The sequence below is a fragment of the Lathyrus oleraceus genome, chromosome 3 (genome assembly GCF_024323335.1).
Source record: "Lathyrus oleraceus cultivar Zhongwan6 chromosome 3, CAAS_Psat_ZW6_1.0, whole genome shotgun sequence".
In the NCBI taxonomy this organism is placed as follows: Eukaryota; Viridiplantae; Streptophyta; class Magnoliopsida; order Fabales; family Fabaceae; genus Lathyrus; species Lathyrus oleraceus.
The window spans coordinates 520470676-520495328 of NC_066581.1; the positions used below are offsets into that span (position 1 = coordinate 520470676).

Here is a 24653-nt window from a genome sequence, read left to right on the forward strand (position 1 = left end):
TTTTGTTCTCTCTAATTCTCTCTCAACTTTATCTTCCCCAATTTCTTATCTTCCACCATTGTCAAACCTTCAATTTGAGTTTTAATATTCTAACATTTGGCATCAAGAGATTTGGTTGTTGATCCTAATCCGCTGCAATAATGGCAACCGTTTCCAATGATTGAATTCCCACCAATCTCCCGATTCTTGATTCGAAGAACTATGATAAATGGGCGAAACAAATGAAGGTCTTGTTTGGTTATCAAGAGGTGCTTGAGATCATCGTCAATGGAGTTACACAATTAGGGGCAGAGGCCACCGACATTCAAAGAGCTAGACACAAAGAAGAGAAGAAGAAGGATTACAAAGCCCCATTCTTGATTCATTCGTGTGTTTATAACGACAATTTCAAGAAGGTCGGCAATTGTGAATCGAAGCAAGCACGGGAAATCTTGGAGAAAGCATATGTCGGTGCCGTCAAAGCGAAGGTTGTAAGGTTACAAACTTACAAGCGACAGTTCGAGTTAACACAAATGGAAGACAAAGAAACGATCAACGACTACATTACGTGCATTAATCGGTTAGTTAATCAAATCAAATCTTGTGGGGAAACGATTCTTGAGCAAAATGTTGTATCGAAAGTATTGCGTTCGTTAACGTCGCGTTTTGATAACATAGTTGTGGCTATTGGAGAATCAAAGGATCTAACAACTTTGAGCAAGGATGAATTGCAAAGTTCGTTAGAGGCACATGAACAAAGGATGGATGAGAGAGGCACCGACAAAGCCAAAGCGGAGATTGCTTTGCAAGCGCGTTTCGATGAAAAGAATAAGAGGTTGAAAGTAAAATTTGTGGCGAGAGGTAAATCAAATTTTCAGAATTTTGGTTCAAACGATTCGCAAAATTTAAAGTACTCGACGAGTGAAAAGGGTGAAAGTAGCTCCAAGGATAGTGGTCATAACAATGGTTTTAAGAAGCGTGATATGAGTAAGGTGCAATGCTACAAGTGTAGAAAGTTTGGACACTTTGCAAATTCGTGTCGTGGTAAATCGAATGAGAATCACAATAATGAAGCCAAGGTTTCTAGGGAAGAGGTAGATGATGAGGACACACTTCTAGTAATGATCACGGAGGAGAGTTATGGCATTACGGATGTTCCGGGCAGCAACTACAATAGTGACAGTTTGCGGGACAGCAGCTGTACCGTTCCGGAAAATAGCGAGAAAACGCATTCGAATCGAAGTGCATTGGTTACCGTTCGTGATGGAGTCCAAGGGAGAGATGAGTGGTACTTGGATTCCGGTTGTTCAACACATATGACGAGTCGAAAAGATTGGTTTGTGTAAATCAATCAAGCGGCAAAAAGTAAAGTCAAATTTGCCGACGACACCACTTTAAGCGCCAAAGGGGTAGGAGATGTTTTGATCGGAAAAAGGAATGGTGGACATTAAAGGATCAAAGATGTCTTGTATATACCAGGAATTAAGTGTAATCTTTTAAGCATTAGCCAATTACTTGAAAGAAGATACAAAATTCGTTTGGAGGACAAGATTTTACGCGTTTTGGATTCAAATGATGTGTTGATTCTAAAAGCGTCGATGGCTGTCAATAGAACCTTTAAGGTTGAGTTAAAGGTTATGGAGCATCGTTGTCTAGCTACCGCGGTAAGTAGAGATGAGTGGTTATGGCATTACCGTCTTGGTCACCTTAATTTTAGGGATCTAAGAATGTTACAACAAAGTGAAATGGTAACGGGGCTGCCACACATTAGTATTCCAACTGAATCGTGTGAGGAATGTGTGAAGGCTAAACAACACAAGAATGTGTTTAGCAAAGATGCGGGTCGAAGAACCAAAGGCTTACTTGAGGTGGTATGTTCTGACGTTTGCGGACTGATGCGAGTAGAGACTTATGGTGGCAATCGATATTTTGTTACATTCATTGACGATTTTAGTAGGAAGCTTTGGACATATCTTATCAAGAGAAAAGATGAGGTATTTTGGAGTTTTCAAGAATTTCAAATCCATGGTGGAGCGCCAAAGCGGTCGGAAGCTCAAAATTCTCAAAACGGATGGTGGAGGTTAGTATACCTCTAGTGAGTTTGGGAAGTTTTGTGATCTTGAGGGAATTGTACGTGAGGTGGTGCCTCCGTATACGCCTCAACAAAACGGGATTGCCGAGAGGAAAAATCGTACAATAATGAACATGGTGCGTAGTATGCTTTGTGGGAAAAATTTGCCTAAGGAATTGTGGGGTGAGGCCGTGTCTACAACCACCTACTTGTTGAATAGGTGTCCCACTAAGAAGCTGGAGAAACTCACACCGGAAGAGGCTTGGAGTGGCTTCAAACAGAATTTGAATCATTTGCGCGTTTTTGGATCGATTGCATATCGTCATGTACCGGACCAACTTCGGAAGAAATTGGATGATAAGGGTGAGAAGATGATATTTGTAGGATACCACTCTACTGGAGGGTATAAGTTGTTCGATGGGAAAAATCGGAAGATCGTCATAACCCGGGATGTGACTTTTGATGAAGTCAAAAGTGCAGAAAATGCAACAGTAACTGTACTAGCAGTAACCGGTTACTCACAGAAAAACAGCAGCAACAGTTTTTTGAAATCACTGATCTGGAGGCTTCCGACACTGCTGTACCAGCACCTACAGTAGCACAAAATGATATTGTTAATAATGGTAGACCAGTGAGGCAAAGAGCCTTGCCTCATAGACTCCGAGATTACGAAAGATTCCAAGATAACGAAGTGAATAACGATGGTGATTTTGTTCATTTCGCGCTTATGGCCGAATCTGAACCGGTAAATGAGGAAGAAGCCTTAAGTGATCCTAAGTGGATATGTGCAATGAAAGAGGAGCTGGAATCTATTGAGAAAAATGGTACTTGGGAGTTGGTCGATTTACCACTTGGAAAGAAACCGATAGGTGTGCGATGGGTCTATAAGGTTAAAGCAAATCCCAAAGGTGAAGTAATCAAGCACAAAGCTCGATTAGTGGCGAAGGGATTCTTGCAACGAGAAGGTATAGACTATGAGGAGGTATTCACACCGGTGGCTAGATTAGAGACTATTTGTTTGGTTGTTGGTATTGCGCATAGCAACAATTGGATGGTTTACCAAATGGATGTCAAATCTGCGTTTTTGAATGGTCCTCTTGTTGAGGAAGTCTATGTGGGGCAGCCACACGGTTTCATGATAAAAAATAAAGAGATGAAGTATTACAAGCTACACAAGGAGTTGTATGGTTTGAAACAAGCTCCAAGAGCTTAGAACAAACGTATTGACGACTTTCTTATTGACATTGGTTTCAAACGATGTGTATCCGAACATGGAGTTTATGTGAGATCGGATACGAATGATGGTGTTATTATACTTTGCTTGTATGTTGATGACCTCTTGATTACGGGCAAACATGACAAGAGAATTTCAAGGTTCAAAAGTGAGCTCATGAGAGAGTTTGAGATGACGGACCTTGGTGTCATGAGTTTCACAAGTCAAAAATGGGGTTGCTTATGCACCAAAGGAGGTATGCTCTAGATATTTTGAAAAAGTGTGATATGGAGCATTGTAATGCTTCTATTACACCTTGTGAGGCTAGAGTGCAGCTGTCCAAAAGTGATGAGGAGGATGATGTCGATCCAACACTTTACCGGAGCTTGATTGGATCGTTACGGTGTTTGTGCAATACGCGACCGGATTTGGCTTTTAGTGTCGGTATTGCGAGTAGACTCATGGAGAGACCTAAGGTGTCTCACTTGGAGGCGGTCAAGAGGATCCTTAGATATGTGAAATGTACTCTTGGTTGCGGAATTCTCTTTCCCGCATTGGACACGGGGCGTAAGTGCAATTTACTTGGCTACACCGATTCTAATTGGTGCGGAGATAAAGATGACCGAAAATCGACGATGGGGTACATCTTTATGTTTGGTAGTACACCAATCTCTTGGTGTTCGAAAAAGGAACCGGTTGTAGCACTCTCTTCTTGTGAGGCCGAGTACATTGCGGCATCGTTAGGTGCGTGCCAAGCTATGTGGCTTATGAATCTATTGAAGGAATTGGGATATGGTGATGATGCTACCACCACACTGTTTGTAGACAATGCTTCCGCAATAAATCTTACGAAGAATCCAATTGCACACAGAAGGAGCAAGCATATTGAGATGCGGTTTCATTATTTGAGAGAATTGGTCGGTGATGGAAAGCTTAGATTGAGCTATTGCCGAAGCGAAGACCAAGTCGCGAATTTGTTGTTAAAGGGTGTGACAAATGATGTGTTCAAGAGGCTGAAGAAGTGCTTGAACATGGTGGACTTGGAGCAACTAAAGTGAGGTGGTGTGTTAAATGCAATTAAATTTCTGTTATTATTTCCAAAAATAATAGAATTTAATTGTTGGGTCACTTTAGTTGTATTTTGAGTTGTATTTTTTGTTATTCTCTCAATGTATAAATACTCTTGTAATATTCCCAATTCCAATTAATGCCAAATTTACTATTCATCCAAGATCGTTTTGTTCTCTCTAATTCTCTCTCAACTTCATCTTCCCCAACTTCTTATCTTCCACCATTGCCAAACCTTCAATTTGAGTTTTTATGTTCTAACAACAGATTATGTAGAGTTGGATGATGACAAAGAGCTTATCTTGATGGCTCTTCCAGAAGAAAATGAAGCAAAAAAGAATTGTGTGTGGTTCTTGGACTCAGGTTGCTCTAATCATATGTGTGGAAACAAAGGTATGTTCTTAAACATGGTAGATGAACAAAAGCATTTTTTTAAGTGTGGAAACAACTCTCGCATGTCAGTAGCTGGAAAAGGAAGCATTGGGCTGGTATTTGATGGCACTACTTTTCTATTTCAAGATGTATATCATGTCCCAGAACTTCAGAACAATTTGTTGAGTGTGAGGCAATTGCAAGAAAAAGATCTCACCATTCTCATAAAAGGATGGACATGTAACATTTATCATCTAGATAATGGATTAATTTCACACACCAAAATGAGTGCAAATTGCATGTTTGTTCTCTTCAATAAAAGCTCCAATATCACTGCTCCTATTGAAAAGTGCCTACATACTGCCTCTGAGCTTACTTACCTCTGGCATCAATGGTACATTCACTTAAATTACAAAGGCTTGAAGACATTGCAAACAAAGAAAGTGGTGCATGGCCTGCCTCAACTTGAAGCCTCAAGTGTCACTTGTGCGGATTGTTTCACCGGAAAACAACACCACGGTCCAATTCCAAAGAAGAGTGAATGGCGTGCCAACAATATCTTGGAGCTCATACATGCTAACATTTGTGGCCCTATAGAGCCAATCTCAAGCAGTGGAAAAAGGTAATTATTATGCTTTATTGATGACTATAATTGAAAGGGTTGGGTCTATTTTCTCATTCAAAAATCAGAAGCTTTGGAGTGTTTCAAGAATTACAAGAAACTGGTTGAAAAAGAAACAAAAACGTCCATCAAGTGTTTGAAAATTGACAGAGGTGGAGAGTTTAACTCTCTCAATTTCAAATTATTTTATGAAGAAGAATGAATAAAGAGACAACTTCCTACAACATATAGACCACACCAAAATGGAGTAGCGGAACGTAAAAATAGAACCATGATGAATATGGTATGATGCATGCTCTCTGCGAAAAAGGTTCCCAATTTTTTTGGACTGAAGCTGCAAATTGGACATTCAACATGTTGAATCGATGCCTAACACATGCTATGAATAACATCACTCCTCAAGAATCTTGTAGTGGAGTCAAACCTTCAATAGAACACCTTCGTGTTTGGGGTTGCATAGCACACATGCATATACCAGAGGCAAAACGAGGTAAACTTGATGATAAAAGTTTTCCTTGTATTATGTTAGGAGTAAGTGATGAGTCAAAGGGTTATCGTCTGTTTGACCTTAAGACAAAGAGGATTGTTGTTAGTAAGGATGTAGTATTTGAGGAAGAAAACAGTTGGGAGTGGGGTCAAAATTTTAAAGAACAAATAGATGAAAATTTGGTTTGGAGTGATGATGATTTCAGCAGTGACGATAGTGGCAGTGAAGATGATGGGAGAGACGAAAGTAGGAATGAAACAGAGAGTTCTTATGAAAATAGGATTCAAGGTAGAGAGAGGATGGCTCCGATTTGGATGAAAGATTATGAGAGTGGTGATTGGTTGAGTGAAGAAGATGCAGGGACTTACATGGTTCAAGATGTCATAAGTAATTATCCAACTCTCTATAAGGAAGATGTGAAGCATGAGAAATGGAGAAAGGATATTGAGTGTGAAATAAATTCAATTGAAAAGAATGAAACGTGGGAGCTAATTATCCATGAAAGGCCTGTATAAGATGCACTACTACAAATAATACATTTCATCACAAAAATTTCACCTATCCTTACCAAAAACAAGCTAAAAGGTCAAAGCGCTCCATGTTTTATATTATTTTTTAATAAATACCACATATTCCCTCGGTTTCAAAATAAAATCGAGGGAAAAATATTCTAGGACATGCTTTGAATCCCAATATCAGTAGTTTATGTTTTTATTTCTTTCAAAGTGGTGTCTTTCTTTTTATTTTGATTTGAATTTTTAAATTAATTATATATCCCTTCGGTTATATTTAATAACCGATGGATTAAATTTTCATATTTTACTATAAAATCACTTGTTAATTAGATTTTACCCGGAATCTAACTTATGTGTAGCCGCTCCAAAGTCTTACGCGTCATTCTTTGGGATGGATTGTCAGACAGAAAAAATCTCCAATGTTCTTAAATATTGAACAAAATATTTTTTCTGCCCTTGCAATCTATCTCGCATAATGATGTTGATGTTGTTGTTGTATTTATGTAATAACCATCCTATATTGTCAATCAAAAAAGCATTGAGAAATTTATTGCTTTCTTCGGTTGGCAACATTGAGAAATTTATTTATAAACACAATCATCCATTTCTCTTTCATGTGAAAGAATTTTCCATGAAAACATTTGCTCAAGATAATGAAATCTCTCTGGGGTGGTGTTTTTCACCAATAATCTCTAGCCTTCTTATCCGATGTTTACTTGCAAAACCGGCTACAAACTCCTAAACTTCGTGTTGAGTATATGACTATTTCATTGGTAAAGTGTTTTGGAATATTTAAAGGTAGTAAATGCAACATTTTGCAAGTTAGAAATGCAGTAAAGTAATGCAATAAAGGATAAAAGTCTGGTGGAAATGAAAGAATAAACAAAGACAATTTGGTAAGTTAAATGACTTGTAAATATAAGTGGAAGAAAAAGTACATTTTTGTAGGAAGATGACTCTTTTCTCGTAAACGCTTTGGTACTTCAAGTATATTCTTACTGCAATTCTAAAAATGTCACCTCTAAAATGTTCATTACAATTTGTTTAAATACTAGTAGAAAATAACCGTTGGGAGGTTACGACCCATTTACGAGATGACACGTGTCGGAGAACCTCCCCCACGTCTTCAGGTAACTTCCCATGTTCAGATACCCATGATTTATTTCCATCATGGTGTGCCGACCTCCGACTTCGACAGGTTTCCTTTTATGTCGACGTCGTGCTCTGGTTTTTTCCTCGTCGATCTAGCCCTCCGACAGTCCTTGTGGTCAACCAAGCTTTCCACTCTTTTGGATGAAATTTGACAGCTAACAAATTGCCCCCTAAAAAGGTTGGTTTTGACTTGAGCTCGTCGACGAGGAACTTGACTTTTGACTTTCCAAATTTTGGCTAGCCATCTAATAATTAATTATGGTTTTATGTGTGATGATGGCTTTCCTGCAGTGCGATTTCCTAAGCACACTATCATCATTATCAACTACCCCCTAGGTCGTGGGATTGCAACCAAAGCCACAAACTCTCCCACTACCTCTTAGTTGGACATTTGTAGTTGACTAATGCTTGACTATTCATTTGTTCGCCTAAAAATAACAACCTCTTCATTTTCAAACTTTTCTGCTTCCATAACCGCGTATCTGCATACTTCTCCTGTGTATTTCTTCTGCGTTTTCCTTCAGCAACCTCAGTTTCACCATATTTCCTTCAATTTTCCTTAACAATGGCTTCTTCCACCCATACTAAAGATGCAAGTTCTTTCAACACCGGTGACAACCTTATTGCCTTTCATCTCAATGCAAAAGAAAGCATGAAACACATCCTCTCAACCGACTTCTTATCATGAAGCGGTGATGAAAATCTGACAACGCCAGATGCTCATTCCTTTTGTCGTTAATAAGAAATTAGTTGCGTTTCATGGGCCTCTTGCAGACCCAAAGTCCTCACCAAAAGCAGTCCAAGGATTTTTCCCTGGTAATGGTCCTACTGTTCTTCCTTCCTTCGACAAGGCCGACGTTATCGACATTAGGTTTATGGATTCCAAAGCCAGAGTCTTCATATTTATGCCTACTCCATGCAATAAATAATATTTGGCGTGGCTTAACAAAGTCCAGAGGAAACGCTAAGATCAATGGAGGAGTGCAAGGATCTTCGATACCATCCAAATCTCCAGGTATGCTCACCGCATCAATCCTTGCATGTTGCTGGCTTCTATGTACTTCTAGGAGAGTTCGACCAACACCTTCTAACTGCCATGTATAATACTGACGCCCACACTCTTCAACGTGGCGGCCATTACTGGTCTATCATCATTGGGAGATACCTTCGACCCCACACTTCCGATGGAAAACACTTTCTCGTTTAGTCGAGCCAGTCTTCAAAATTACATTGAGGACCACCACAACAAAGACATCTTCGAAGTATCAGACGAAGAACATATAGCCTTCCTCACACCGTGGCTTTCGTATTAAGTATTTTATCCTGGCTCTTTGCAGATAGCCAAGAGCTATATCAATCTGGCGATCCAAATTCATGAGGGTCGACAGGTTCCTTTGGGTAAGCTACTATTAGCCTCCTTGTATCAATATTTGGGGCTTGCAACCCTGAAACTAAAATTCCTCCATAACACTCCCAAGGCCCTGAATTTGTCGGGTCCCCTGTGGCTCTTACAACACTGGTTAAATACCACTTTCAAGTACCAGCTAGGCTACCTAGTGTCGGAATGCATCCTTAGGTTGAATGAGGATCGACCGATCAAAGGGGCAAGGTTGGCTTTGAAAACATGCCAGGAAACTCCCAACAAACACATCTTCATGAAGTACCTGAATATGTTTATCGAGGCCGATAAATTTTCCCCTGGCATGGCCCCATTCACTGATCGAAACTTCGGCCTAAAATGGTTTAAAGATACCTTCCCAGGTGACTCTCCTCAGACCGCAGCACAATCGAATATTGTATGGAGAGCATTTTTTACTCCTACATTGCTATCTTTCAGAATTGAAGCAGGGTCGAAGGGGTACAGTTTTATGAGCTATCAACCCAATTTGATGGCTCGCCAATTTGAGTTAAGTCAAATGGTCCCGAAGTCTTTAGTATCACATGTTACCGACATTGTATGGTCTGGTCGATCATTAAATGTTGATGACCATAAAGCCTGCTTTCGTTTCTACAAGTCTACTCAACATTATGAACTTCCTATGTTCAAGTTTCAACAGTCCTTTTTAACAACAACTGATTTTGATGAATGGTGGGCCATTTACCAAAGTCAAGCCTTTTCAAGTGATCTCTTTTTACAGAACATGATCGATTCCTTTTCCACCTTCGCCAACTATATACCGTCTCCGCCACCGCCTATCAATGCTCCCGACACCGCAATCCAAACTGACAACATCGATGAAGCCCCAAGAAAGGTAAACGTCATTCTTTCACTCCCTCTTTCCCTACGAATGTAAAAAACTAAATGTTTTTATTGTTAGGTTCGAAAAAGGGTTCCCTCGTCTGAACCAACCTTGGCCAAGCCCTGAAAAAAGTAACGGGCGCCATCGACTCAAATCCGAAGGTACTTAGTATCAATATCCTCAACATGCTTTCTATTTTAACAGTTTTCATCACCTTCTTACTTGTCTTATGATCCAAATTCCTGAAGAGGTCCCTTCGGTTGACAACGAGAAGTCCGATGGCAGTGTGCATTCACACATTTTCCCGACGTCGAAGGTACCGCCCACGATGCCTCCTACTCCAACCCGAAGGAATAAAGATCAAGCTAAAAAGACTCCTTCGAAGGTGGCTCCTTCGATTTTGACTACTGCAGTCCCAAACGACCTTGAGGAAGTTTTTACCCCTCATGATCCAGAGAGGACTCCTACTGTTTCCCCGCCTCACGTGGCCCCTCAGGTATTCATCCTTCTTTATTTTTCACCAACCTATGGGCTTATTTTAGATGTGAGTTCTAATTATTTATACCCTAGGAACCTATGGCCATTTCGACTCCGGTCGAACCTGTGGCAGAAGAGAGGGCCGACAGTCTAACTGTCGAGGTTGTCTTGATCCTACAAAGGCAAACTGAGTTTCAAAGTGTCTCGCCTGAGGTCCAACAGAATCTTATTTCCCAGCCAACTCAAGATCCTCCAAATGTTGTTGACGAAGGGGTGTCTACCGGTGTTCTGACTCCAGATGAGATCATGGTTATCAAACAACTGAATCCAGCAGAGGCTCTACAGAAGCTACAACAACTTTGTTAGCTTTCGACCAAGGCGCCACCTTCGTCTTCAACTATGACTCTTTCATCGGAGTTGGATGCTGCAACCACTCTCACACTCCAACAATTGAAGGAACTATTATTCGAGCACGAATTTTTACTCATCCTTGAAGAAAAAGAAGGGTTAGCCTGTGACATCTTCAAACTCCTTGATGCACTTGCACTTCATGATCTTCTTGCCTCGATTGTCAAGTATTTTGTCGAGTTTGAGGCTTTCGTTACCCAATTTGTCAAGGACGTTAACCTTCGTTGAAATGTCAACTTTCAAGTCAAGACGAAGCTCAACGAAATGAGGCTTGAGTGGATTTTAGTGAAGCATGCGAGAAAAAACTTAGTGACTTTGAAGCCAAGAAAAAGGAGCGTCTCTGCCAACAACAGATCTTCGACCAGCAAATTTTGGACTACCAAGTGCAGATAGTTGAACTTAACAAGAAAATTGCTGAGGTGGAAGCAAAAAAGGCTTCCTTCGAAACGACTGAAGAGTTTCCTGCACAAGAAGTCTTCGACCGCAAAGTTCTGAAGGGGATCTCTCATGGCGAAAAGGCCCTCAAAATCGAGGCTAGCATTAAACCGCTGCAAGGGAAGAAGAATTTTCTGGATAGTCGAATCAGTCACGAGACGACCGCCTTTGAGGATTTCAAATCTAGATTTCCCGCCTGACTTTCTCTCTGTATTGATTTTGTAAGGTCGGTAGACCATTTTTTTTGTAATGCCTTTCAGGCTATTTAAACGAATTAATGAATATTTTCGTCATGTTTGGACCTGAATCTCTTGTCGTATCGGTTTATATCTCTTCAAATATTTCCCATTTACCCTTAAGACCCTTCGACCCATGCCTAGTTCCTGAATCCCATAGGCGTTGTTAGTAAGCATTCAGATTACTTGAAATGGTCCCTCCCATTTGTAGCACCTCAAATTTGCCCTCCTCATTCATGTATTCATTTTAGGTCATTTAACATTTCATATTGCATTTCATCATGTCAATCAGAATTAGCTCCAAGAGTTTATCTTCCAAGAAGCTTGGATATCATCCAAGTCACTTTTTGGATTCTATCTATATGATCAGTCAACACAAGGGAAATTGTGCATCAACTAGGGTTTTTCTCAACACTCAAGGAAGTTTGTATTCATCTGGGTATCAAAGTCAAAGTAGGGTTCCTCAAGGATCGAGATGCTTTCTTGGTTTGAAGGTCTTATGGATGTTGTGTAAGAGCTCTTGAGAGCTAGGGTTTCATTTTCAGAGGTTTTCTTCAAAGGATCAAGCTTAACGGGCTCAGTACAGTTCAAAATTCAACTGCGAAGTCAAAAGTCAATGGTTGGTCAACTGAGGGTCAAATGGCTAGGGAATGACTTGAGATACTTCCAACGATCAAATGGGGTCTATTCATCATTCAAAACGTTATTCTTGAAGGAACAAATGTCAGTTTCTGAGTTGTCATGCTCGCCTGGTTCGCCTAGCGAGCCCCAAGATAAACCACCAGAGTCACATGCGCCTAGAAGGAACTTCCTGAACTATCATGCTCGTTAGGCGAAGCCCACGCTTCCTCCTTCGCTCCAGCAAGCCTTGATGATGTTGCTACTGGAATTGCTCGTTACCTGTTCGCTGGATGCTCGCCTAGCGAGTAACTGCTAGCTATGCTTTTATCCAAGTTTGGGAGTGTTCGCTGGAACCTCACTGAATGCTCGCCTAGCGAGCCCTTCGCTATTTCACTCGCCTAGCGAGCTTGACTGATGTACCAATCAAATCATCACCAAGGAAACTGCAAATGAACTTTTCTCATACATGACAGTTGTAGATCTTTGTCTCCCCTTTCCAAAAAGTCCAATTTCAAGGCCATATGATGAATGGTTGAAGAGTTATGGTTCTTGAATGAGGGAGTGTGCATGAAGGCTTTAAAAAGGCATAACTTGAGGTTGACAAGTCCAATTGGTGTGGCTCTTTTTGCTATGGTTTTGTTTTGAGAAGTACTTCAAAATGGCATGCAAAATGACCTATAATTTTGCATGATTCATCAATGGTGCAAGTCATTTTTCAAGCTTTCTTGCATGAAAAGTCAAAAGGACTCATAATGACATCATGGAATATTCTCATGTGCCAATCACTGGGAATTTTTTCAGCATTGTGTTTTGGGCCAAATCCACCTTGGGATTTGAACCCATGCATTCCCACATGTGTGGAAAAGCCATACATGCACAAAAATAACAAAAAATCTTGGACTTGATTTTCCTTCATTTTGAGCCCACCAAGCCACAAAAATCAGAGTATAAACTCTAAAAATTCATTTGAGCAAAACCCTAATTCGGGCAGCCTCCATACACTCTGAAAAATTCACTTTCCAAAAATCATCTCATACTTGATTCTCATCAAATCCTTCCATACATCCATGAAAAATGAAAACCAGTAGCATAGTCTTGTTCTACACACTCTAAGGATCACAAACCACCCTTCATTTGAGCCATTCCAAGCAGTTCCTAAACAGAGCTTTAATGGAGGTTGCTTCTTGAATCTCAAGATCTGGACCGTTTCAAGCACAATCAAAGGTAGCAAACATTCATAGAAGCTCAAGGGAGGTATTTTGGAGTTCATCTCGTCACCATACTGAAGTTTTGGAAGGCGCCATTTCCGGTAACTCAAATTTTGACTCTCTTATTTCGCTCATTTCTTATGCCTAAATGAAACTACATGTTATGGTGATGATGTAGATGTGTTTACTTTTTAAAATGGTGCAATATTGAGTGAGAAATCTTGATTTAAAGTTTTGATGTTCAAACTTTTTGTTTATGATTTGAGAGATTGGTGAGGATTCATGAAAAACTAAGGTGATTTTTGAGTTCCTAGCATATGATTTAGGGGGGGTAGCCGTTTTCGTAGAGTTCTGGGCCGCGCGTGGAGGAGGCCGCCGCCGGAGGTGGTCGGAATCCCGCCGGCGTTACTGTTCATGGCCGGAATGTCTTGAGAAAGAAGACGATCCTGTGGCCGTTAGATCTTGTTGACTTGTCTTCTGATCCAAAGGCCCACATTTTTTCTGATTTTTGTTTTTGATTTATTTTATTTAGTCACTTAAGTGACTTGTGACCAATTGACATTGTTGCACATGTGTCACATATCATGTACATATTTTATCCCTTTTCATTTTATTTTTTAAAAATAGCAAAAACACTTAAAAAAATCTGAAATTTTTTGTGAGTGATCCCTGTTGAGTCCCTAATGTTTTGGTACCATTGCCCAATTATTTCATGACACGTGGAATTTAATATGAATTTCTGATTCATTTATGTGCATTTTGGACCATTTGCATTCAAACCTTCATGAAATCCCATATTTTAACCATTCTGACCCAAGCTTTTACACACACCATCCTCATACATGATACTAAGATATGGTAACTGGTTTGATTATTTTCTATGTCATTTTGCTAAGGTTTGACACATGAATTTAAATGTTGCATTTTTGAACGTGTTTTTGCATTCTCAATTTCTCGATTTTTGTTTTCATATCAAATGAATCTGGATGCTCCTGATTTTTTGCATGCTGCTTATATATGCTCAGTGGAACCTTGTGTTAAATTCCCATGAATTTAGGATACATTTTCAGTTTGATTTGGATTTTTGAAGTTGATGTTTGCATTTTAGTCCCTATTTTGATGCTTGCTTAGCATGAGGCACTTGTGCCACTTCCTTTGAGTGTTGAAACCAATCCTTTTGCACATGTTTTAGTATGTATGTCATGTCTTGATGTGTGGATCCTTGCCCCCTGACTTTGAGTTTTGATACCCTTTTGATGCATTTGTTTGACAAGAGGTTTAGGCCTCCTATCCTTGGGTGTTTTTGCGAACTTTTGTGAACTTTAATAGCATGATTCATGTGGTTACACTTTGATTCTGGTTTGGTGCTTTTGCACATGTGTTCTCCCCTGTTCTATGATGCTTCTATCAAGTCTTTGTGCATTTATTCATAATGAGCTCCTTTTTGCATTCATTTGAGCATGAAAGACGCATTAGAGTTTCATGATACACTTTGCTTGATTTTGGTCCAAAAAGTGATTCTATGCTTATGATATGAACTTGGAGGTTTGCATATTGATTACATAGCTCATTTGACATGCTTATGATGTGCATACCTTTCTGCCATGTTCATTTCATCTTGACACATAATTGCATGAACTTGTCTACATTGCTTTTGTCGCATTTTGAGGTGCTTTGGACATGATTGACTTCCACTTTGCTAAGTTGGATTTAAATGACTTTTGATTGATATTTTAGGAGTCATTTAGTTCTGTTTGTATGCTTGATTGTCTAATCCTTGACCCTTGCCTCATGCCTTTACCTTTTATGACTCATTGTTGAAGTTGAAGCACTTTGAACTTGTATGTTGACTTGTTTGACTTTGATGCATTTTGGATGTTTAGTGCTTTCGCTTTGATCTTGTTGAGTTGAGTTCTTGAGACACTTATTGAGTTGATGTCACTTCTGACTTGGTGCTATTGTATCCTCCTTTCATCATTCATGCTTTGTTATGACATGCATTCTATTGCATCTGTGCACTGTTTACATGACACTATTGTTGCTATGATTCTCTTGTTTGGTGCAACTCTTGATTGCACCCCATCTTGTTTTTCTAACTTGTTTGTTGAGTTTTTATGAGGACTCACATGACTCTTGAAGAGATAGCTTGCTTGGTATTCCACTTTATTTGTGGGATATCATTTGGAGATTTATTCTGATTGCTTTGCTGACTTGCTTTCTTTGATGATGCTAGCTTGAGAGACCTCTGGGTTTCTTGTTTCTTTAGTTGTTGTTACTTCGGATCTTTATCCGTGTGGTAGATCTCTTGATCCCTTTTACATCTTTGCAGCATTTTACCGTTTTCTTAGCTGGAAGACCTCGATAGGAGGCAATGTTTTTGTGTGTTTACTTTTGTGCCCAAAGACCTCCAAGAGGAGGCACCAATGCTAAAGACCTCCATGAAGAGGCAATTGACGGATAAAAGGGATTAGTAGTCAATCCCCCGTTATTCAGTGTTGTTGCATTACGCGAAAAACCGGCGGGAAAACGAAACAACAGAGCCGCCACCGTGCGTTATTTATCCCAAAGAGGGAAAGGAAACGCTCGAAGTAAACCTGGAAAAGACATGGTCTCGCGGCCAAAGAGAGATGGGATCGGGAGTCGGTTATGCGAAGGGAAGGTATTAGCACCCCTACGCATCTGTCGTACTCGACGGGATCCACACTCAAAAGGATAGGAGAAAGGTTGCTAAACACTGCTCAAAAGAATGCACGCACACTGGAATAAAACACAGATGGGAAAAAAAAGGGGAAACGGGCTCGATAGGATATCGCATCCTATGCCTACGTATCTCATCTGGAATGAGAATCAGAGCTACCGTAGTTCGGCTAACGCACGCCGAGACAAAACCAACACAGTAAACCGACTGCCAATCGCTGGACTTACGTCAGACTCCACACAAACAAGCAAACCTGGAAACCGAATGCCAATCGCTGGACTTACATCAGACTCCGAACCAACAGACCACACATAGGAAACCGACTGCCAATGGTTGGACTTACGTCAGACTCCAAACGCACACATAGGAAACCGACTGCCAATCGCTGGACTTACGTCAGACTCCAAGAAAATAAGAGGTTAACCGGACGCTGAGTCGTCAAAAGCAACAAAAAAAGTTGAACAAACAAGCTAACAGGGAGTCTGGTACTCGAGCCTGCTAGCTGTCAAGCAAACACACACAAAAAAGGAAAAGGGTGCCTGGAGAGATCTCGCACGATCTCCTGCCTACGTACCTCATCTGGTATGAGGATCAGGGCAACGTAGTTCCCCTTAACAGGGGAGAAACTCTCTTCTAAACCAGAGACTGGGAAATGACAAACTAGAAGGGAGACTGACTCGAGCCTAATAGTTATCATACAAATCCACCATGGTCCTAGGTTGAGGTTTCTATCTAACTTGCACAGGCAGCAAGCTATCCTAAATAGCACAGGCAAAGTCATACAAGCACAAAAAGCAAGCACACACACTATATGCAAACAATTGGGCTCATACAAGGTTAGGCTGTGAAACACAAGCCAACTGGAATCGGGCGTATTCAGCTCTTAACCCTAACATTGAGAGTTAGGGTGAAGCAGATGAAATGGGAAGTGAGGGTAAGACCTCACAGCTCTTATCCCTGGCCTAGGAGAGCTTCAGACAAATGAAAGTGTGGGAGTTCAGAAAGTAGGAACTCTTCTCCACATATGTCTGACACAACAAAGATCTTGGGTTGATATCTGTAACACCCCGATAATAATATGTATTTATTTAAATTAAATTAATAATATGTTTATTAATTTAATTAGAATATTTGAATTATTATTATTATTATTTTGGAATAATAATTATTGGGATAATTATTTAGTGGAATAATATTATTGGAGTATATAAGTTGGAATAATAAAAAGTCCCAATTTTTGGGAAAAAGGTTTTCACGTGAAAAGGGAAAAGAGGCAGAAAGGGCAAAAGGCAGAGCAAGAGAAGAGGAGGAGCTTGAAGCTGCGGAAATTGCCGGATTACTCAGGTAAGGGGGGTTTATCATCGATTAACGGGTATTATGGGATGATATGTACTGGGTAGTAATAGACCATTGTTTTACCTCTGATTGGATGATATATGTTGAATTTGTGAACTTTTGAGATGAACGAAAATTTGGATTATAATTGACGAAACTCGTAGGAATTAGAGGTAGAAAGGTTAGAAATTTGTGAAATCGAAAGTGTATGATTCGTGTTAGATGATATGAATGAATTGTGTGTGAAATTTGGACTGTAGAAGGTTGAATTGGGTAGATCTCGTAGCAGAGAAAGCCATTGCAGATCTGAGAATTCTGATCTCTGGTCATACGCGTATGGCACTAGGCAATACGCGTATGAGATGTTGGTACGCGTATGGGGGGAAGCCTTACGCGTATGGGAGAAAAAGATGACATTTTGAACGTAAATTGGTCTCTGGTGGTACGCGTAAGGGGAGATTGTTACGCGTAGCGTACGCGTATGGGATAGGTGGTACGCGTATGAGTTGGGCGAGGAAATGCGCAATACGCGTAAGAGAGTAGGCATTACGCGTATGGAGTTAGCCAGGTTTGGGCAATACGCGTATGGCATGGACAGTACGCATATGGGCAGAGTTGGGATTTTCCTGAACTGTTGTTGTGCAGTTTTTGGTTGTTTAGGCTGAGTGATGTACTTAGCTGAGATATGATGTTGTAGGGATCATTTCCCGTTGTTTTGAGTGGTATAGGTATTAGTAGAGCGGACTAATACTGTGGTTGATTATGTGGCATGATATGATGTGCTTTTGTGATTAATTATGTTGATGATGTGTGATGGTATACATGATGATGTGAATGTATACATTTGTGAATAGACTGTATTATGGCTTAGAGTGTGAGTATGTGTCTATTCTTGATTATTGTTGATGTTGCATTGCTAGGTGATTAGCATGCAGGTTGTGGCCCATTTGGGGTGGTAGCTAATTCCCATGGTGAGGAATTAGTGAGTATATCATTTGATTGTTATTGTTGATGTTGCATGCTAGGTGATTAGCGTGCATTTCATGGCCCATTGGGGTGGTAGCTAATTCCCATGGTGAGGGATTAGTGAGTGAGTCACTATGTCTCAAATGAGTGGGACTAGTGAGCTTGGTAGCCGTGCCTGGATTTGGACGGTGAGGTTGAACTATATGTTCACAAATAGTCGGTACCGCATGCATAGAGTCTCATTGCATAATGAATGTATGGCATATGATATGAATGGATGTATTCCAGTATCATACGTGTGTTGTGTGTTGTGTTGTTAATGATTGAATATGATGGAGATTGTACTGTTGAGTATGCTGTTTGAATGGATATTACTGTTGCTGAATGCGTAGTCTAATTAGGGTGAATTAATGTGTTAGTTACTTGGCATTACCTATTGTTCTATAATGCTTATTATATTGATTGAGGAACTCACCCTTACGCCTATTTTTCAGGTAACGAGAAATGAGTTGAGTAGAAGCTAATGCTTGGAGTCTAAAGTAGTTTCTTATGGGTCATGCTCTGATAGATGTAACATCGGGAGGGAATGTTTTAATTAATTTGATATTGATTGTTGGATGATTTACATGTTTTACATTGATGTTGAATTTGATTCCGCTGCGAATTATGCAAAAGACCTTATTTTGATTTAAATAAATGAGCATGACAGGATATTTGATGAATGTAGTGAAATGATTGTGTGACACCCTTCGGGGCATAATTACTCTGATGAATATATGTGTATTTTAATTATAATAATTTGGGGTATTTAGAAGGGTGTTACATTAGTGGTATCAGAGCATAGTCGGTCGTGTCGAGTCGTAGTTATTCTGTTTCCCCTGTACGGGATAGGTGTTGTGTAACCCTATCAGTACTTATTTATTTAGCTTGTTTGGGTTTTCAGAATAGAGATGGCTGGAAGAGGTAGAGATGATGCTGCAATTGCTGAGGCTCTGGGTATGCTAGCTGGAGTACTTGGAGGAAATCCGAATGTTGTGGGAATGGGAGCTGCTCGTCAACTGAGTGAGTTCCAGAAGAACAATCCTCCAATGTTCAAAGGAGCATACGATCCAGATGGTGCTCAGAAGTGGTTGAAGGAGATAGAGAGGATCTTCAGAGTAACTGAGTGTGCTGATAACCAGAAGGTCAGGTTCGGTACACATATGCTGTCAGAGGAAGCTGATGATTGGTGGGTTGCTACCCGCACTGAGTTGGAAGCTGCTGGAGATGCTGAGATTACTTGGGCTGTATTCAGAGAGAGATTTCTGAGGAAGTATTTTCCCGAGGATGTCAGAGGAAAGAAAGAAATTGAGTTCTTGGAATTGAAGCAGGGTAACAGGTCCGTTACGGAGTATGCTGCTAAGTTCACAGAGCTGTCTAAGTATTATACTCCCTATGCTGAGGCTGCTGGGGAATTTTCCAAGTGTGTGAAGTTTGAGAACGGGTTGCGTCCCGAGATCAAGCAGGCGATTGGATATCAGAGGATTAGAGTGTTTTCTGATTTGGTTGACTGTTGCAGGATTTTCGAACAGGATTCCAAGGCAAGAGCTGAGAGCTATCAGCAGAGAGTTGATAGGAGAGGCAAGAATCAGATGGATCGTGGAAAACCGTATGCAGCTGGCAAAGGTTTTCAGAGGCAGAGTGGGACGAAGAGGACTAGTGGGGGAGATTCTAGTGCTCCTGTTAAGTGTTACAGATGTGGTCAGGCTGGACATCGTATCCATGAGTGTACCAGTAACGAGAAGAAGTGTTTCAAATGTGGAAAAGGTGGTCATTTAGCTGCAGATTGCCGGTTGAAGATTGTGACTTGTTTCAACTGTGGAGAGTTGGGTCATATCAGTCCACAGTGTCCTAAGCCGAAGAAAGAGAATCAGTCAGGAGGCAAGGTCTTTGCTTTATCAGGTTCCGAGACTTCTGCAGATGATCGGTTGATCCGAGGTACGTGTTATATTAATGGCTTTCCTCTTGTAGCTATTATTGACACCGGTGCTACTCATTCTTTTATATCTTTGGATTGTGCTGTGAAGCTTAAGTTAGAAATATCTGAGATGCATGGAAGTATGGTGATTGATACTCCTGCGAAGGGTCCAGTGACTACTACTTCGGTTTGTTTGGGTTGTCCTTTGAGTATTTTTGGTAGAGACTTTGGGATAGACCTTGTGTGTCTTCCATTAGTGCAGATTGATGTTATCTTGGGTATGAACTGGTTGGTGTTTAACCGGGTTTCTATCAACTGTTTTGATAAGACTGTGAATTTTTCTGAGATTGAGGAAGGAAAGAGTTTGTTTTTATCAGCCAGTCAGGTGAATGAGGAAGTGGCAGATGGTGCCGAGTTGTTTATGCTGTTAGCGACCTTGGAAGCTAAAGATAAACTGGTGATTGGCGACCTCGCTGTGGTGTGTGATTTTCCTGATGTGTTTCCGGAAGAGGTGAATGAATTGCCGCCAGAGCGTGAAGTTGAGTTCTCGATTGATTTAGTACCTGGTACTAGACCGATATCGATGGCTCCGTACCGTATGTCTGCTGTTGAGTTAGCCGAATTGAAGAGTCAGTTGGAAGATTTGTTGGATAAGAAATTTATTCGTCCGAGTGTGTCACCGTGGGGTGCACCAGTGTTGTTGGTTAAGAAGAAAGAAGGTACTATGAGGTTGTGTGTGGACTACAGACAACTGAATAAAGTGACGATCAAGAATCGGTATCCTTTACCGAGGATTGATGATTTGATGGATCAGTTGGTTGGTGCAAGTGTGTTCAGCAAGATAGACTTGAGATCTGGGTATCATCAGATACGTGTGAAAACTGAAGATATTCAGAAGACTGCTTTCAGAACAAGGTATGGACATTATGAGTATTCTGTGATGCCTTTTGGTGTGACTAATGCACCTGGAGTATTTATGGAGTATATGAATAGGATTTTCCATCCGTACCTAGATCAGTTTGTTGTGGTGTTTATTGATGACATTCTGGTGTATTCGAAATCTGAAGAAGAGCATGCTGAGCATTTGAGAGTGGTTTTGGGAGTTCTACGAGAAAAGAAGTTATTTGCTAAACTGTCGAAGTGTGAATTTTGGTTAGAAGAAGTTAGTTTTCTTGGCCATGTGATTTCCAGAGGTGGTGTTGCCGTTGATCCTTCTAAGATAGAAGCGGTATCTAAGTGGGAAGCTCCGAAGTCAGTTTCTGAAATAAGAAGTTTTCTTGGACTGGCAGGTTACTATAGGAAGTTTATTGAGGGATTCTCTAAGTTGGCGTTACCGTTGACAATGTTGACTAGAAAAGGGCAAGCGTTTGTTTGGGATTCAAAATGTGAAGAAGGTTTCCAAGAGTTAAAGAGAAGGTTAACTACTGCTCCTATTCTGATATTACCGAGTTCGTCGGAATTATTTGAGGTTTACTGTGATGCTTCATTGTTGGGTTTGGGTGGCGTGTTGATGCAGAATAAGCAGGTTATAGCTTATGCTTCGAGACAGTTAAGGGTTCATGAGAGGAACTATCCGACACACGATTTAGAGTTGGCAGCTGTGGTATTTGTTCTGAAGTTGTGGAGGCATTATTTGTATGGATCAAGATTTGAGGTTTTCAGTGACCATAAGAGTTTAAAGTATTTGTTTGATCAGAAAGAGCTAAATATGAGACAGAGGAGATGGTTAGAATTTCTGAAGGATTATGATTTTGGTTTGAATTACCATCCGGGTAAAGCAAATGTAGTAGCTGATGCATTGAGTCGGAAATCATTGCATATGTCTATGTTAATGGTTAAGGAATTGGATTTAATTGAGCAGTTTAGAGACTTGAGTTTGGTGTGTGAGAGTACTCACAATAGTGTTAAATTGGGAATGCTGAAGTTAACAAGTGGTATTTTGGATGAGATCAGAGAGGGTCAGAAATCCGATATGCTTTTGGTTGATAAGTTGACTTTAGTGAATCAAGGTCAAGGTGGTGAATTCAGAGTTGATGAGAATGGTGTTTTGAAATTTGGTAGTCGGGTGTGTATTCCGGATGTTACTGAGCTTAAGAAGAGTATTCTTGAAGAAGGACATCGTAGTGGTTTGAGTATTCATCCTGGAGCTACGAAAATGTATCATGATTTGAAAAAGTTGTTTTGGTGGCCGGGAATGAAGAAAGAAATTGCGAGTTTTGTTTATTCCTGTTTGACTTGTCAGAAGTCAAAGATTGAGCATCAGAAGCCGTCTGGGCTAATGCAACCGTTGGCTATTCCTGAGTGGAAGTGGGATAGTATCAGTATGGATTTTGTTTCTGGTTTGCCGAGGACAAGTAAGAGTTTTGAGGCTATTTGGGTGATTGTTGATAGGTTGACGAAGTCGGCTCATTTCGTTCCGATCAGAATGGATTATCCATTAGAGAGATTAGCCGAGTTGTATATTGAGAAGATTGTAAGTTTGCATGGTATTCCGTCGAGTATTGTTTCGGACAGAGATCCTAGATTTACATCGAAGTTCTGGGAAGGTTTGCAGAGAGCTTTGGGAACTAAGCTGAGATTGAGTTCTGCATATCATCCGCAGACTGATGGTCAGACTGAGAGGACGATTCAGTCATTAGAAGATCTTTTGAGAGCTTGTGTTTTGGAAAAAGGAGGTGCTTGGGATTGTTATTTGCCTTTGATTGAGTTCACCTACAACAATAGTTTTCATTCGAGTATTGGTATGGCACCGTTTGAAGCTTTGTATGGTAGGAGATGTCGGACGCCTTTATGTTGGTATGAGTCCGGTGAGGGTGCTGTGGTTGGACCGGAAATTGTTCAACAAACTACGGAAAAGATTAAGATGATTCAGGAGAAGATGAGAATTGCTCAGAGTCGTCAGAAGAGTTATCATGATAAGAGGAGGAAGTCACTTGAGTTCCAAGAGGGAGATCACGTGTTTCTTCGTGTTACTCCGATAACTGGTGTTGATCGGGCTTTGAAGTCGAAGAAGTTGACACCTCGATTTATTGGTCCTTATCAGATTTTGGAGAGGATAGGAGAGGTAGCCTATCGTATCGCTTTACCGCCGTCGCTTGCGAATTTGCATGATGTTTTTCATGTGTCTCAGTTGAGGAGATACATTCATGATCCGTCGCATGTTGTCCAAGTAGATGATGTACAGGTGAGAGATAACTTGACTGTTGAAACATCACCTATGAGGGTCGAGGATCGAGAGTTGAAGCAGTTGCGGGGTAAAGAGATTGCCTTGGTGAAGGTAGCTTGGGGAGGACCAGCAGGTGGCAATGTGACTTGGGAACTCGAGAGTCAGATGAAGGAGTCTTATCCGGAGTTGTTCGCTTGAGGTATGTTTTCGAGGACGAAAACTCTTTTAGTGGGGGAGAGTTGTAACACCCCGATAATAATATGTATTTATTTAAATTAAATTAATAATATGTTTATTAATTTAATTAGAATATTTGAATTATTATTATTATTATTTTGGAATAATAATTATTGGGATAATTATTTAGTGGAATAATATTATTGGAGTATATAAGTTGGAATAATAAAAAGTCCCAATTTTTGGGAAAAAGGTTTTCACGTGAAAAGGGAAAAGAGGCAGAAAGGGCAAAAGGCAGAGCAAGAGAAGAGGAGGAGCTTGAAGCTGCGGAAATTGCCGGATTACTCAGGTAAGGGGGGTTTATCATCGATTAACGGGTATTATGGGATGATATGTACTGGGTAGTAATAGACCATTGTTTTACCTCTGATTGGATGATATATGTTGAATTTGTGAACTTTTGAGATGAACGAAAATTTGGATTATAATTGACGAAACTCGTAGGAATTAGAGGTAGAAAGGTTAGAAATTTGTGAAATCGAAAGTGTATGATTCGTGTTAGATGATATGAATGAATTGTGTGTGAAATTTGGACTGTAGAAGGTTGAATTGGGTAGATCTCGTAGCAGAGAAAGCCATTGCAGATCTGAGAATTCTGATCTCTGGTCATACGCGTATGGCACTAGGCAATACGCGTATGAGATGTTGGTACGCGTATGGGGGGAAGCCTTACGCGTATGGGAGAAAAAGATGACATTTTGAACGTAAATTGGTCTCTGGTGGTACGCGTAAGGGGAGATTGTTACGCGTAGCGTACGCGTATGGGATAGGTGGTACGCGTATGAGTTGGGCGAGGAAATGCGCAATACGCGTAAGAGAGTAGGCATTACGCGTATGGAGTTAGCCAGGTTTGGGCAATACGCGTATGGCATGGACAGTACGCGTATGGGCAGAGTTGGGATTTTCCTGAACTGTTGTTGTGCAGTTTTTGGTTGTTTAGGCTGAGTGATGTACTTAGCTGAGATATGATGTTGTAGGGATCATTTCCCGTTGTTTTGAGTGGTATAGGTATTAGTAGAGCGGACTAATACTGTGGTTGATTATGTGGCATGATATGATGTGCTTTTGTGATTAATTATGTTGATGATGTGTGATGGTATACATGATGATGTGAATGTATACATTTGTGAATAGACTGTATTATGGCTTAGAGTGTGAGTATGTGTCTATTCTTGATTATTGTTGATGTT

General features: G+C 40.5%; 1 protein-coding gene across 1 annotated transcript; it reads left to right on the top strand.

The window, feature by feature from the left end:
• The first annotated feature begins 221 nt into the window (after positions 1-221).
• Positions 222-1325, top strand: LOC127131939 (uncharacterized). Its single transcript, XM_051060821.1, has one exon. It carries the CDS (start codon positions 222-224, stop codon positions 1323-1325), a length of 1104 nt encoding a protein of 367 aa, XP_050916778.1.
• Positions 1326-24653: the final 23328 nt, after the last annotated feature.